Raw genomic sequence first — 14,607 nt, forward strand, 5'->3', positions numbered from 1 at the left:
TAATTGTAAATACAAATCTGCACACTGCTCTGTCTCTTCCTCAAACAACAACTCTGGATACTGTCAAAATAACAATGGTGGTTTAAATTTAACATACATAGTGCAAGAGATGCATATGCTACAATGATGTAATAATTGTAAACACAGATCTGCACACTGCTCAGTCTCTTCCTCAAACAACAACTCTGGATACTGTCAAAATAACAATGGTGGTTTAAAATAAACATACATGAGGTAGTGTTAGAGACTATAAAGCCGATGCATAAGTTACCATGATGTAGCAATGCTCAGTATTCATTAGTCATTGCGCCACCTATCAACTAAGCGAAATTGGCTGAAAATCGCAATGCATCACGGCTAAGCTAATTGATTCTATTTCTATTCATTGCCGTACCAATTGGAATTGTAATCTGATAATTGCTCTATGCAAGATTGCTAGACTCGAATCTATTTTAAATGTATGTTATTTTTCAGTCAATAACTAGGCTGATAAAGTATTTTGCTTGGAATCACTGGGGGAAGCCGGTGAAACCAAGATATACCACTGCCATCACATGATGTACTACAGCGATCGCAAGGGGACCATCAGAAGATGGTGACGGAAGTGGCTCTTTCAACACAAGTCTGCACAGTCTCTTCCTCGAACAACAATTCTAGCTGGACAATATCAAAATAACAATTCTTGCAAGTGAAGACAATTGTATGAATCCCAAAATGAACACATTCATGCTCAACAAAGTCATTCAGAAAATGAATTGTATTACAGGAAATTTTTGATGTCCAAAATGTTAACCTATGGTGTTAACAATTGCACTGTTGTCAAAGGGTAAGGGCCTATACACTGATCCGACTTCGCCATTACTGCGGTGTCCCCGATGTAAAACTGCGGTGTCCCAAGGTCGGGGTTCCATCCATTATTTATTGTGTGCTATACAGAAATGTACCCGGGAATTGTACACAACAGTGATATTCAATACACAATCATGAGTATTGAACAAGGAATTAAATCTCCCGCTCTGGTACATCTGTGTTTCTGTTTAAAATAGAGGGCCAAATACAGTAAACACTTCTCGGATTTGTGTATATCTGGGAAGCTGGGACAAGATATCTAATTCTTCTACTTCACTTACCCATCTCATCCTTGACCCCACCCACTTTACCTGCTATCCCAACCTGCATGCCTGCACAGAACTATACAACTAGTTTACCGGCTGCATGTTAAGACGTCTACCATCGTTGCTATTCTGCCTCACAAATAAGATTAACTACCCTGAACTATGACTTTTACAGATTTATGAAATCTGGTACTCCTAATTCATAGGAGGGCCTTACGTCAAGCAACCAATAGCAATTGCCGTCATTATAACACTTACCTTAAAGACCAGTGACCTCTGTGTTGCTAAGATGTTTTTCAACACAATAATACTTTGGTTAAAAGCCAATGCATGGAGCAGTACACCCATTACACCAGTCAAAGAGCCTTGTAGATGATCTGCTGATGAAATTGTCTGCAACAAGAAAAACAGTGTTATACAATTATAATACAGTGTTATACAAATGTAATACTTTTACACAATTATTCAGGGTTTCCACAGCCTGTAGAAATTAAACGATTGATTTTTTTATATCTTTTCAACACAGTATGAGTTTCTCTCTTCGAACAAACAAATAAATAAACAAATAAAATGCCTTGATGAACCATTTGAGCTAAATACTACAATTCCGCCAGCCAAAGGTTATTTTTTGTCATTGTTGGAACAAATCTATCCAAAAATCAAGACTGGTTTTGAAGACGACAAGTGACATTGTAGACCTAAATCTATATATTTGTCCAGACCACGGTTGTTTGATAGGATCATTTATTAGTTTTTCAAACAAAACATCATGTACAACCAAATTTTAGGCCTGAACAGCTAAATGTGATATCATGCTAATGTATACAGATGCTTTTGAGTCATTCTCAACTTTAATTTTCCCTCTTTTACAAAATTATTCACTTTTATAGCATTTTTATAGCTTTTTCGGATATAAAATGTATCTATTAATGAAAAAATTGGTGGCGCTATTTAGATACTGGAAATTACTCTTTTAAGCTTTTAATACAAACAACTCCTTTTATTGTTTGCTAAAATGTGTTTATAAAATTTCCTTGTTGCTTGTTTCACCTATTCCAGCTGTTTTAATGGCAATATTAATCACCTGCCCCTTGCAAATAAAGAAATATGATTTAGGATAAATAGCCCCATCTATAGTTTGCATTTAGTTAATAATGAAGCCAATTCTATATACATCAAACAACCGTGAGACACATCAAAACAATCCAGTTGTTAATTAATACATGTACATCCTTTAGTAAAGGGGATACTAACTTAATTAGGGATTCAATCATGTTTCATTACTGTTAACAACGACATGTCCATACTGTGTGTGGTAGCATTCGCTAAAAGCACTGGTGTACATATGCACAAGCTTAAGAAGCCACATAGATGCGTGAGCGAAACGGCACAGGGAAAAAAAATAACCAGAGGCACCAAAGGTAATTGCCTTGGGTGCCCAATTGCTTTGCCTTGGTGCCACTAAAATGTGTAACTTTGGATGTATTCTACGGTGGTAAAATATTTTGCCCTTGTTGGTGCTCTAGCACAATTGCCAAAATAAACTTTTTCCCCTGCAGCCGCTTCTACGCCTATGACATCAGGGTGAAAAATGGTATATATTTTGCACCTTTAAGCTTGAGGGTTACAAAGCTTTGTGTATAGCACATTTACACAGGCTATTGGCACAGCGCAATACACAAATAAGCACACACTGAAGTTTGTACTGAGGAATAATACGGCGGTACAATATTTTGCTCTCAATGAGTAATACGCAAACATGTTTGGATTCTGGACCAGACACATATAGTATATACTTACACCGACTAATAATTCCAATCCATCTACGACTACCATGACGACCTCTGTTGCTAGGTGACCTTCCAAGTTTGCTTCTTGCTCCAACTCATATAATGGTCTGTGAGAGAGGACGGGCAAATGCCAATGTAAAGAAATCACAAGTGAGAATGGGCTACTCCAATGAAAATGCACACTCCCCCTGTGGAAGATTTTGGAAATATTTGCCACAGGGGGAGTATGAATTTCAGATGGAATGATCACATTAGGCAGCTCCATTTGAATTTTATAGACCCTCTGAGAAAGATTCAACCTGAACCTTCCCCTGAGGGAGAGTGAGTTTCAAATGGAGCTGCTAATGTGTTAATTCCATTTGAAATTCATACTCCCCCTGTGGAAGATATTTCCAAAATCTTCCACAGGGGGAGTGTGGATTTTAAATGGAATAGCCCAATTAGCTGACCAAGCAATTATCAATTTATAGTAGGAATTTTTGTACAATCTTCTTCAGAGCTGCTAATTCCTTATAAACATTTTTCAGTATTGTCAAGACTTAAAAATCAATATTTTTCATGCATAATCAGCATTTTCACTTTCATATCCAAACAGCATTAACAGCATTCTTTTAACATTTTCCGTAGTTGTATACTTCATTAGTAAAATCAGTACAAAAAGATAAAAATCAGTACTAATTGGCAGCTCTGCTTCATTAACATTCCTCATCCAGTGTTGCCAGAACTTTTTAGTGCCAGGCTGCAGTAAATGACTCTCAAGTAGCCCAAGATTTTAAAAAAAGTACTTGACTTAAAGCCATATTGTAACATTTCCAATAAAAATAGATTAGTATTTCTTTTCCTTAAAATGTTAGCATTTACTGTAAGATATGTCCTCTTTCTATTTTTAGCCAAACAACTGATGTCATCAAAGAACATTGGAATTTACTACCAGCGCCAATGCGTGTTACCCCGTTGGTCGTGCTACAGTACGATCCTTTGATGTGTGTGTATGACGCAGCAGCCATGTACGTATACTGGGGTACGTACTGTGTTATGAACATCACATACATGTTCGACTAACATTTCCATCGTAATAATAAACCGTCTTATTAAGATGGTTTATTCAAAATCTCGGATTTTGACAAAACTACAGCAGCTAGGAAGTCTTGATTTTTGTAGGATATCTTAGTTTACTGAAGTACATTGCAATCGCGTAAAAACAGAATTTAAAAAAAATATTGAGGGCAAATATTACAATATGGCTTTCAAAACTTCCGGTTTTTAATGGGTAAGGTCTGAGTAGATCAGATTGGGGTTGCATATAGAATTGCTTAAGCCACATACCTCTCAGTAGGTGTCTCAATATTCTGTTTCCAGTGGGTCTTGTCTTTATTCCATCGCAACTTTTCTGCTTGTCCTAGAGCAGGGTTGAAGTGCTTATCTAAAAGAAGACAAATTTAAGTCACAACAAATAATAGGGACATTATATCTGTGGTTTTAATCAGCTGTTATTTCATGTCAGATTGATTGATTATTTGACTGATTGATTGATTGATTGATTGATTAATTGATTGTCTCACCTGTGAGTGATCCTTGTCTACTGTGGCATTGTATCATATTGCTACGAGCACTGGTTGTGCATTGATTGATTGATTGATTGATTGAATCACCTGGGTGATCCTTGTCTACTGTGGCGTTGTATCATATTGCTATGAGCACTGGTTGTTATTGACTGATTGATTGATTGTCTCACCTGTGAGTGATCCTTGTCTACTGTGGCGTTGTATCATATTGCTACGAGCACTGGTTGTGCCCAGGATGACTTCCTCAAGACGTTGCTTCACATCCGATTTCTTCAGAGACATGCGTGACTGTCGCTTGAATATTGCATTCTTGCCCTTTGGGAAACAATATAAATAAAAAAATGTTCACAATTAAATTAAGGATTGACAAAAGACCATACCTTGGAAGTTAGGCATGTTGCCCATGGGGGTTGAGGATAAGTGAGGGGTGCATAGGGAACTCAAAAATAGCGCAAATAATGGAAGATTTTGGTATGTCCTTTGTGAATGGGGACATAATAGTATTCTAGCTGAGTTCTATTCTGTCCCATATCACTGCCAATACAGGTAGGTGTCTTCATACAAAGAACAGCAACTCAACAGCTGGAACGTCTTAAAACTCCTAACTTGCGATTTTATGCTCATTTTATGGGAGCAGGTCACATATTACATACATTTAATGAGAATTTACTCAGCATACAGAAAATTTAAATGAAAACAGTATTTGCTCCTCTGTTAGGCTGCATTACAGTGCTCATGACTTATGTTGTTTCCTTGGGAAAAGCACTTTTGTGCCACTCCACCTAGCTGTATAATAGGGAGCTCTTAGGGGTAGGCATAACGGTGCCATTGCAGCCAAATGGTATGATATATCCTAGTTGAACAAGTTGATGAACAGGTGTTATAAAAATGCTGACATTTATAATCATTTACCTTGTACTCAAATGCACACACAGCGTAAAAGAACACATCCAGTAATTGGTTGATACGATTGGAGGGAAAAGACGCCCACCATGACTGCAAGACTCTGGGATCCATGTTCTTGACTACCCATAGGAAGCACATCAGGAGATCCCTGGTGCTCTCTTCAGAAAGACGAGTATGACTTGGCTGCCTCTGTTAATATGAAAGAATTAAAGGCATTAGTAATTTATTTTAATTTGTATCTTTTAGTGACATCTACTTTCAACTTCCTGGAGCGGAGCCTTCAAACAAATTCTTGAAGATATTCATCAGAACTGTTCATGATGAACTGATATTTGTAATTTCTTACAATAATCCAATAAAATTCAAAATTTAAAAATAATTCAATAAAATTCGCTTACATGCAGGCGTTTGAAAACTGTTAATTTTCTTTATCGATGCTCTTGTTGCAATGACGATCTGTATATTGATTTTTCTTCAGTTATCAGGCATGACTCAAGTTGGATTAAGGAGGCGATCACCATTAGAAAGCGAGGTAAAAGCATAAACAGAGACAAGGGGCGATACAACTTGAGTCACATCTTTGACGATCTGAGAACTAAGAAAAATCAACTGGCAATTTGGTTGCTAAGCAGTAGGAATCATCAGCTGTGTACAGATCGTCATTGTAACAATAGCATCGATAAAGAAACTGCCAGTTTTAGAAACGTCTGCATGTAAGTAGAATTTTATTGGACTTGTAAGCAGTTACAAACATGAGACTTCAAACAATTTTGTACAAGGGATGTGTCCACTGGACTCCTGAATGCCAACTCTCTCCATACCTGTACAGAAGTAAATATTGCGCCCTGACAATTATATATCTACTTGTCATAGAAAGCACCCAATTTGGTAAAAACTGCACCTTTATGAAAATATTGCCAAAATACGCCCAATTCATATAATTGTGGTGCATTATTAGTCTTTACTGAAACCCACTCAAAATAGGCATGTGTGGGGCATCAATATACCAACACTGCTGAAAAATTACACTTAAACATAAGGCACATAGATGTGCCTGTATACCAAGTGACTTCTAGTAACATTGGCAATGGGCTATTCCAGAAATTAACTGTAACCCCTTCCCAAGAAAACATGAAAATGTGTACCTTAAACACTCAGGAATTACAAGACCAGAAATTTCATTGGAAAAAATGGGGAAATTCTATTGAAAAATTGGGATTTCCAGAAAAAGGTAAAATTTCACAAAGATTTTTGGGAAATTCCATGTCGTCTTTAATCATTTGAAATGAACATGATACATTTTTGGGGATTCCCACTGATAATTAAATGTATATTTTTTTTTTGGGGGGGGGGGGAGGAATTCCCATGGAGAACAGATGCTAAAATTATTGGGAATCCCACATCGTCTTTAGGGGGGTGCAATTAATTTCTAGAATAACCCAATATTTACGTCTCTCTCACCTGTACTTGGGCGGATTCCACTCTTGAATCAGAACTAGCAAAGACACTTGTACCAGCTATCGCCATAGCAACAGACTGTTGAAGAGGGGTATCAGCGGCATTATCATCACCCATGGCTGCTGAAGGCTTAGCTTTAGGGTCTGCATTACTGGACAAAACAGAGAACAGAACACATACATATTAAATGTTGATATATTAGGTTTTTTTAAAGCTAGAAACACTTGACACTAAATTAATTTTTTTATCAATATATTGGGAAAATGTTATCCTTAAATATTGATGTGTTTATAAGTTTTCCTGAATTACTAAACAATAAAATATAAAAGAAATAATTTAAAACATAATAATGGTTGTCATATGAGACCAAAACTTTTACCCAAAATACTGCCTGATATTTCCTCTTTTATTTTTGTATCTTTTTAATGCCTAGCAGCTAGACACAAAGTCCAAGTAAATGGTATAAAATTGCTATATACTTAGAAAATCCAACAAAAGAGGTTGGTATCAGCATCCTAGAAGCATACTTTTCACATTTTGTTTTGCCTGTTCTCAGGTTTTCCAAATTATTTTGTTTGATGGTAAAAATTACAGAGAAATGCGACCATGCATGTAAAATATTAAATCAAAAATGAATATCACACACACACACAAATTTGCCTTAGGGATATTGGTAAAAGTCACCGAGACAAACTTGTTTACAAGTACCTTTTTTTTTATTGCAGTCCTCATGTTACAGCATGGAGGTGTGGATTATATACCTCCATGGTTACAGTGCACAGTTTATTCATCACAACTGACCTTTTCTGTTAAGTCAACCAGGGTTTTGTCAAACAATTGTGGCACAGGGGTATTCCCCGTTGTAGTGAATATGTCATACCTAAGTTCCTGGTTCACGCTTGGTTTGCAAATCTGTTAGCAACCCATTTACTTTGTGTCATGATAATTTGTGGTTCTGAATACAGATAGTGTAAAATCATTGACCTGGACGATAGATTTGACAGCAAATATGTTTACTTAAAGGCCCATTCAGTGATCCCAGCACAAGTGTAAAAAAAATAAACATTGTTTATAAATTGTTTAAAAGTGAAGGATAAGTCATTCATATTGTCATTTGATATTTTTGAAATGAAAAATTTGGCAAAAAATGAAGAAAACAGCAGTATTGACCAAGTTGAAGCCCCCAGTCAAATATGTGTAGCTAATTTATATACTGACAGTACATGTATATAAATTACAGATTACATATAAATGCCTTATTTTGTCTTAGATACACAGCTTTCAGCTGAACCACTAGCAGGCTATGTTAGCACATCTATGACAATAACAAAGGTACCAAAACCTGAATTTTGATGATTTTTATGATCTTCCGGTTGAGTAAATCAATGAATGGGCCTTTAATCAACTGTGAGTTTACACCTATACATGATCAATGGTCTGTGCAATTTTTCTAAATTTAACTGCAAATAAAAGTTTGTCAATTTCGTCATGTGATATATGAGATCATTGTACTTGGTGCGACAAAAGTTTACACAAGCAATAGTCGTCATTTAGTTGAGCCATTTTACATGCTGCGAATTTGATGAAGATATCATGACATTCCTGTTTTAAAGGTAAATACAGGTACTTGATGTGCAGCTGGAACACAAAATTATTGTTATAAATATTTAAAAGAGATTGTTATATGATCTAAGAAGTAGTTATCATCGTAAAATAGTTCTGGGACAATTTTAAGTACAAAGGTTAAGTGCTAAGTTATCAAATTCTAGTTTCAAATTTTGTGAGGCTAAACTAATGTTTTCCTGTTTATTCATATTACTTTCAACAGGTAACATACTTGACCCAAGATGGCTACAGCTATGCCAACCAATGTACAAAAAATTAAGAAAAAGAAGCTCAAACTAGTGAAGCAAATTGGCAGTGGAGGATTTGGGGCTGTTTTCCAAATGACATGGAAGAGCCCTCAAGGAGATATACAAGTAGCTGCTAAAAGGCTTAACGAGCCTGATCCCCATGAATTGAACATTCTTGCTAGTCTTGATCATGCAAGCATTGTCAAGCTGCTTGGCTTTGTTCATGAAGAAATGGAGTTTATGTTGATTTTGGAGCTGTGTGAAGGTGGTTCACTACGGAGCTATTTGGATGAACATGGGGGTCTATCTACAAACCTACAACTATTCGTATATTGGGCTGAGCAAGCAGCGATTCCAATAAAATACCTAAGGGGAAAGCAGATTGTGCACAAAGATGTGAAATCGTTAAACTACTTGATAACGCAAGGCAATATGCTGAAGTTAGCCGATTTTGGACTGGCCAAGAAAATTGAGCACACAATGAGCAATGCTACAGAGCGGGCATCCTATTCCTGGATGGCACCAGAGTTGTTTACTCTTGGTAAGCTGTCTCCGAACTATGACATTTTCGCGTTAGCTGTAGTGATATGGGAGCTATGGACAGGACAGTTTCCATTCAAGGGGTTAGAATTTCAAGTCATCTGGCATCGAGTCTGCATTCTGAATGAAAGGCTACCAATCACTGCTGATGTGCCCCAACCAATAGCAGACTTGCTGAGACAGTGCTGGGATGAAGACTGGCACAAAAGACCAAGTATTGAGCACATTATTTCTGTGGTAAGTGATTCTTGAAAAGTACTCCATTTAATGCTCCCTTCAGACAACAAGCCCATTAAATAGTTCCATTTGGTAGTTATAATTCAAGGTCAATTAAGAAAATTAAAAAGTCAGACCTCAATGAATGTGGTGTTATCTGTTGTTTATGTAATTGCCATTTCATTAGCAAAAGCAAATGCTGTGATTTAATGACTTGTATTGTATCCAACCCATCTTCCTAGGCAAAAACCATTGATCGTAAAGGAGGGGACACATTTTTTTGGACAGGCTGAAATCTTAAAATTGGAATTGCAAATTATTTCTTCAAAAATCACATTTAATTATCATCAGCAGTTCCTATTATGAAATTTAACTACTTTTCACCACTCTATCAGTGTGGGAATATATAAAATTAGACAAAGTCATGATTTTGTATTATCAAGCATAAAGGAGGGACATTTTTGGATGTGGCAAAAGAAAAAATCTATATTGAATTTCAAAATTGGTTCTTATCCTACAATGGTTGCACCTTGAGCTATTAAAAATGTAATTTAAAAACATGGTACCTAACTGCAAAAATATATTGCAGAGAGAATAATGATGTAAAGGAGGGGACATGGTTTTTTTGACATCACTTGGTAACACTCGTCCCCACTCCGCCACTTGATGTACAATCATGATTTTTGGTACTTTGAATTACAGGATACACATGAAGCTTTTCACCCATTCTGCACAATTTGGAAGGGTTTTAAATTGATTTATAGTGCTTTATAAAATCAAATGTAAAGGAGGGGACATTATTTTGGAGATGTTTGACAAATCTTTCTTTGGGTCGCATTTTTTCTGCAATTCATATATGTGATGCGATCAAGCAAAATCAGTCGGAACTCGGCAATAATAAATTTTCAGTTTTCTATAGGATTGTAAAAAGTATTTATAAAGCTGGATTTTGCAGAAAATCCCATTGAAATTGAACAACCAGTTCCAAAGATATGAGCAATTAAAGAGTTTCCAAAACAATAGGAAACATAAGGAAAAATTTCCTTTGTTTGGCTATATCTCAAAATCAATATTTCCGAGTTCCGACTGATTTGGCTTGATCGCATCACATATGCAAATGATTTTAATTTCAAAACTTAGGTGCATATAACTACATTTAGAAATGTCACCCAGTAGTAAATTTAGAATTCCTTTACTATATAAATTACAGCTTTCAAAATGTGCTTTTTGAAGATGAAACATCAAAATGTCAAAAAAAGGGAACTTTTCACCATATAATGAAAAAACTAAGGCATTTGTGTGATTTCTTTTATGTGTGATTTTAAGGGGAGTAGACATACTTCATTTATAAATTAAAAGAAATCCTTCAGCTTCTTTCATTAAGCAGCAGGATGCTAAGAATCATGGATTTTGAAATATGTACCCTGATTGTGAAACAGCCCAACTACAGTCAGTCTGCTCTGAAGTACAAAGTACTGACGCGAACGCACACATTGTGCCGACTTTGAAGGCACGCATACCTGCAGCAGAGACGCAGCTCTGCGCACTGTTTACACGCTGTATACGCGCGCGTTGTCACTTTGTACTTCAGAGTAGATAAACTGTAAATCCATTTTCTCTCATACCTACACATTTTTTTATATTACTTATACCAGATAAGGGCATGTCAACCAGTACCAACAGTAGCACCAGCCCCAGTAGTACCTGTACATAATTGGCAGCAGCAAATCCTAACTGGTCCTTGGGTGCTAGAGGAGAGATTTGGTTCAGATGGACCACGTAAGATGTGTGCACGAGACGTCACAGTTAACCCTAATGGTGATATTGCCATCATTGAATACTTGTCTACAAAGGTCAAAGTATTCAGCAGTGAAGGGGTATATAAGCGCAGCATGGATACTACACAAGAACTGCAACCAGGACATCGGTCACACCCATGGCAAATCACTACTAGCTGTGACGGAAGCACTTATTTTATGACTAATCGAACTAATTGTGTACAAATGTATAGTGTTGACTGTAAGTTCAGAGGTCAGTGGGTATCTTCACGTCCACAGGCATCCTCTGTTACTCCACGTCTATGGGGCCTTGCAATAGATGCTAAAGATCATGTGTATGTAGGGGATGCTATTTCATTGTATATAAATAAACATAAACAAGATGGGTCTTATGTAACCAGTATCAAGGTAGGCATCAAACCCTGGTATCTAGCTGTAACGTCACAAGACACTATCATTGTAGGAGGGTGGGAGTATGGTAATCCTGCTCAGATAGTAAGTAACACAGGACAGGTCCTACACATTCTCAAGCATCCTACCGATGAGTCACAATGGGGATATCTTGGAGTTAACTGCTATAGGGATACAGTATTCATAACTAATGTAAACAAATCACACAAACGTGAAATACTTTGCTATTTGGTGTCAGGTCAATACCTAGGCTGTATTCCAATCTATGATGTCAAGACATCATGCCTTGCAATGGCAGCAAATGGTACAAAGTTAATTGTAGGCAACTGGGATACGAATTGTGGCATTTATGCATTGCAAAAGTAGCTTAGCAATGTTTGATACATGACGACAGTTGCATGTGGTTTACTGGTATGGCATGTGGTTTACTTTACCATCCAAGAAATAACTATAAGAGAAAAGGCTGTTCTTGAACCACAAGTCTTGCCTGCTTTTGAGACCGCCTGCTTTCGCAAAGAAGTAACAACGTAGGGATAGTGATCCCATATAGGTCGTCCAAAGATATGGGTAGTGAACACGAAAGCATAGTAAATATTCATTTGAGACCATTTTTTTTCATCTTACAAGTTGACCTTAACACCACCATTACAACAAAGTTCACATAGGGCAGCTATAGCCCAAGTCTGATTGCAACTGGATTTGATCTATTCTCAGGAGATTTGACCTCAGTTTGTGATCTTTGATACCGAGAATACATGAATGCACCCACAGTGCAGCTATGACCAGGGTCCAATGATTTTCACAGCGCAAAATCGTGCGACGCGCCACGAAATTTTCCTTTCTCCGCACAATTTCATTTTCTCTGCCAAATTCATGTTTTTCTGTGCAATTCACTATAAAATGTGAACAAAAATTGTCTTTTGTTTGTCTGTATTGCAATGCCAAGCTTGTTTGAAGCGTTGTATCCATAGATTAACACATAAATGTAACCATTTGCTAATCTGTCTCATACCAGAATTGCTTACTTTCGTGTATTGGGGATGTAAAATGATCTGTGGAATGTATAGTAGGGTGAAAATAGCGAATCTGCAACCAAATCACATATTTGAAAGTGTGTTTTTTTTGTTTTGTTTTTTTACTTTGAAGCATGTAAAAAGTATGAAATGGTCAAATGGTGGGAAACTTCAGACAGAGGGCACTTTTCAAAATGGCCACCAAAATGCTTATAATAGTCAAAACTTGCCACAACTTGAGTGATTTAGATATCATAATGCTAAAATATATGTGCATTATGCACGAATGGAAATACCCATCCGATCGTCTACCCAGGGTAACCTTACCCTGGGTAGACAATGTGATAGGGACTTTGATATAGAGTTACGATGTATGTACATTTGTGTACACCCTAGAGCTGTTCTTATAAATTTAATTCCCGTTAAATAAGGACATGTGTAAAGTGTGCGCAGGCCTACATCTTCATTCAAGTTTGCACGTTAATAAATAACAAACATGTCAACTAGAACATCAATGGGACTGGTGTCCGAGTATTAAAAGAACATACAATATCATTATTGATGCATGCAGCGTGACACGCCTGTTGGATGTATAAATGCCGCAGCGGGTCAAAGCTATAATGTTTGGTGGTGTTTGTGTAGGAAACCCCCAACCAGCATGACCAGTTCATGAGTATGACACAGCGTTCCCAGTGTTTACACAGCACGGAACGTCCGTAGCGTGGACATGGCCTTGGTACATGTTACGGTAGTCCAAGTTGGTACATTTACAATTTAATATGTCCATTAATCCATAACCATGATAACACGTGTAAGTTCAGAATGAAGAGTAAGAAGAGTGTTTGGAATGTTAGAAAGATATTAAGAAACTAAAAAGATAAAGGAAGAATAAAGTAAATAATATACAAGTAGAAAGTATATCAACTTTCTATTACCCTTTGAGTGATAGCCAACAGAGGCGTTTGCAGAGAAACTAACCAGAACCAGAACCCGGTTCTTGTATATATTTACTTCATTCTTCCTTTATCTTTAATATCGATAATGTATAATGTTCATAGGCGTATATTTTTCATAGACATTACACGTTGGCAAGAAGTCATACGTCATATACCCTGTCTGTGTTAGCATGGTTAGTAACAGCACACGGATATATATCCAGATTTGTACAAAGTAATATAGAGTCTACCCAGGGTAACCTTACCCTGGGTAACCTTACCCTGGGTAGACGATCGGATGGGTATTTCCATTCATGCATATATATATATATCCTACATGGCACATGTATATAATTTAATATTTTGACATGTTTTTTTTCTCTGTGTGTTTTATATGTGTTTGTACAAAAGTTCCGCCCAATCTCCGTGCAATTGGCTCTTTTTCCCCGCGCATTTCACACCTACACATACATACAGCCATCCATCCATATGGAAAAGTGATTTCATAGTCTCTTACCTTCAGCGAGACAAAAATACTACTTTAAAATTCCATTATCTTTACACCTTGTTTTTCATTGTTTTTATAAACAAAAAAAATTACTTAAAATGATAATTCTATTTATTAAGTTACCTGCAGTTGAGTTGTGGCAAGGCATCCATGACAACACTAAGTAAAGGCACATAGAGACTGGCAACTCTCATGCGACAATCTGGGTCAGTGAATCGCTCATCCGCGTCATGCGAGGCAAGAAGGTTGCACACCATATCAATGGCTTGGCGATGCAGGTTACTATTACTGAAAAAAAAACAATGTGCAAAAATGATGTTAACTGTGAAGAGTATCATTACAAATGGTAGGAATTGAGATGACAATGAAGCGTGAGAATGGGACTTTATGGGAGGTCATCGATTTTAGGCTGGGTGGGGAATGTTTGGCTGCATGGGATTCTGAAAGCTGGCCCTGAAAATATAACACATTTGATAACACCCAAAACATAAGTAAACTATAATGCTACAAACACCTTAC

At 36.9% G+C, this 14,607-nt stretch overlaps 2 protein-coding genes across 5 annotated transcripts in view; one reads left to right on the forward strand and one right to left on the reverse strand.

Moving 5' to 3' along the window:
• The window catches only part of LOC140141197 (dedicator of cytokinesis protein 7-like), an 85,413-nt gene that overhangs the window by 23,832 nt on the left and 46,974 nt on the right, over positions 1–14,607 (reverse strand). For all 4 annotated transcript variants that reach the window (XM_072162997.1, XM_072162996.1, XM_072162999.1 and 1 more), the window contains 7 exons: positions 14,212–14,376; positions 6,838–6,985; positions 5,383–5,565; positions 4,641–4,785; positions 4,232–4,328; positions 2,916–3,012; positions 1,374–1,508 (listed from right to left, as the gene is read on the reverse strand). In XM_072162997.1, coding sequence (XP_072019098.1) covers positions 1,374–1,508; positions 2,916–3,012; positions 4,232–4,328; positions 4,641–4,785; positions 5,383–5,565; positions 6,838–6,985; positions 14,212–14,376 — 970 coding nt within the window. The remainder of the gene's footprint in view (positions 1–1,373; positions 1,509–2,915; positions 3,013–4,231; positions 4,329–4,640; positions 4,786–5,382; positions 5,566–6,837; positions 6,986–14,211; positions 14,377–14,607) is intronic.
• LOC140141200 (uncharacterized) lies at positions 8,337–12,910 on the forward strand. The gene is made up of 3 exons (XM_072163001.1): positions 8,337–8,447; positions 8,663–9,464; positions 11,099–12,910. Exons 2-3 carry the CDS (start codon positions 8,682–8,684, stop codon positions 11,996–11,998), a joined length of 1,683 nt encoding a protein of 560 aa, XP_072019102.1. The 5' UTR covers positions 8,337–8,447; positions 8,663–8,681; the 3' UTR covers positions 11,999–12,910.

Source organism: Amphiura filiformis, chromosome 19 (genome assembly GCF_039555335.1).
Source record: "Amphiura filiformis chromosome 19, Afil_fr2py, whole genome shotgun sequence".
Taxonomy (NCBI): Eukaryota; Metazoa; Echinodermata; class Ophiuroidea; order Amphilepidida; family Amphiuridae; genus Amphiura; species Amphiura filiformis.

What these genes read in the sequence shown, in the direction of transcription:
- LOC140141200 (XM_072163001.1), top strand. Translation starts at nt 8,682, where the DNA reads ATGGCTACAGCTATGCCAACCAATGTACAAAAAATTAAGAAAAAGAAG. An exon ending in TTGAGCACATTATTTCTGTG is followed by an intron (nt 9,465 to 11,098) that starts GTAAGTGATTCT and finishes TACTTATACCAG; the next exon opens with ATAAGGGCATGTCAACCAGT.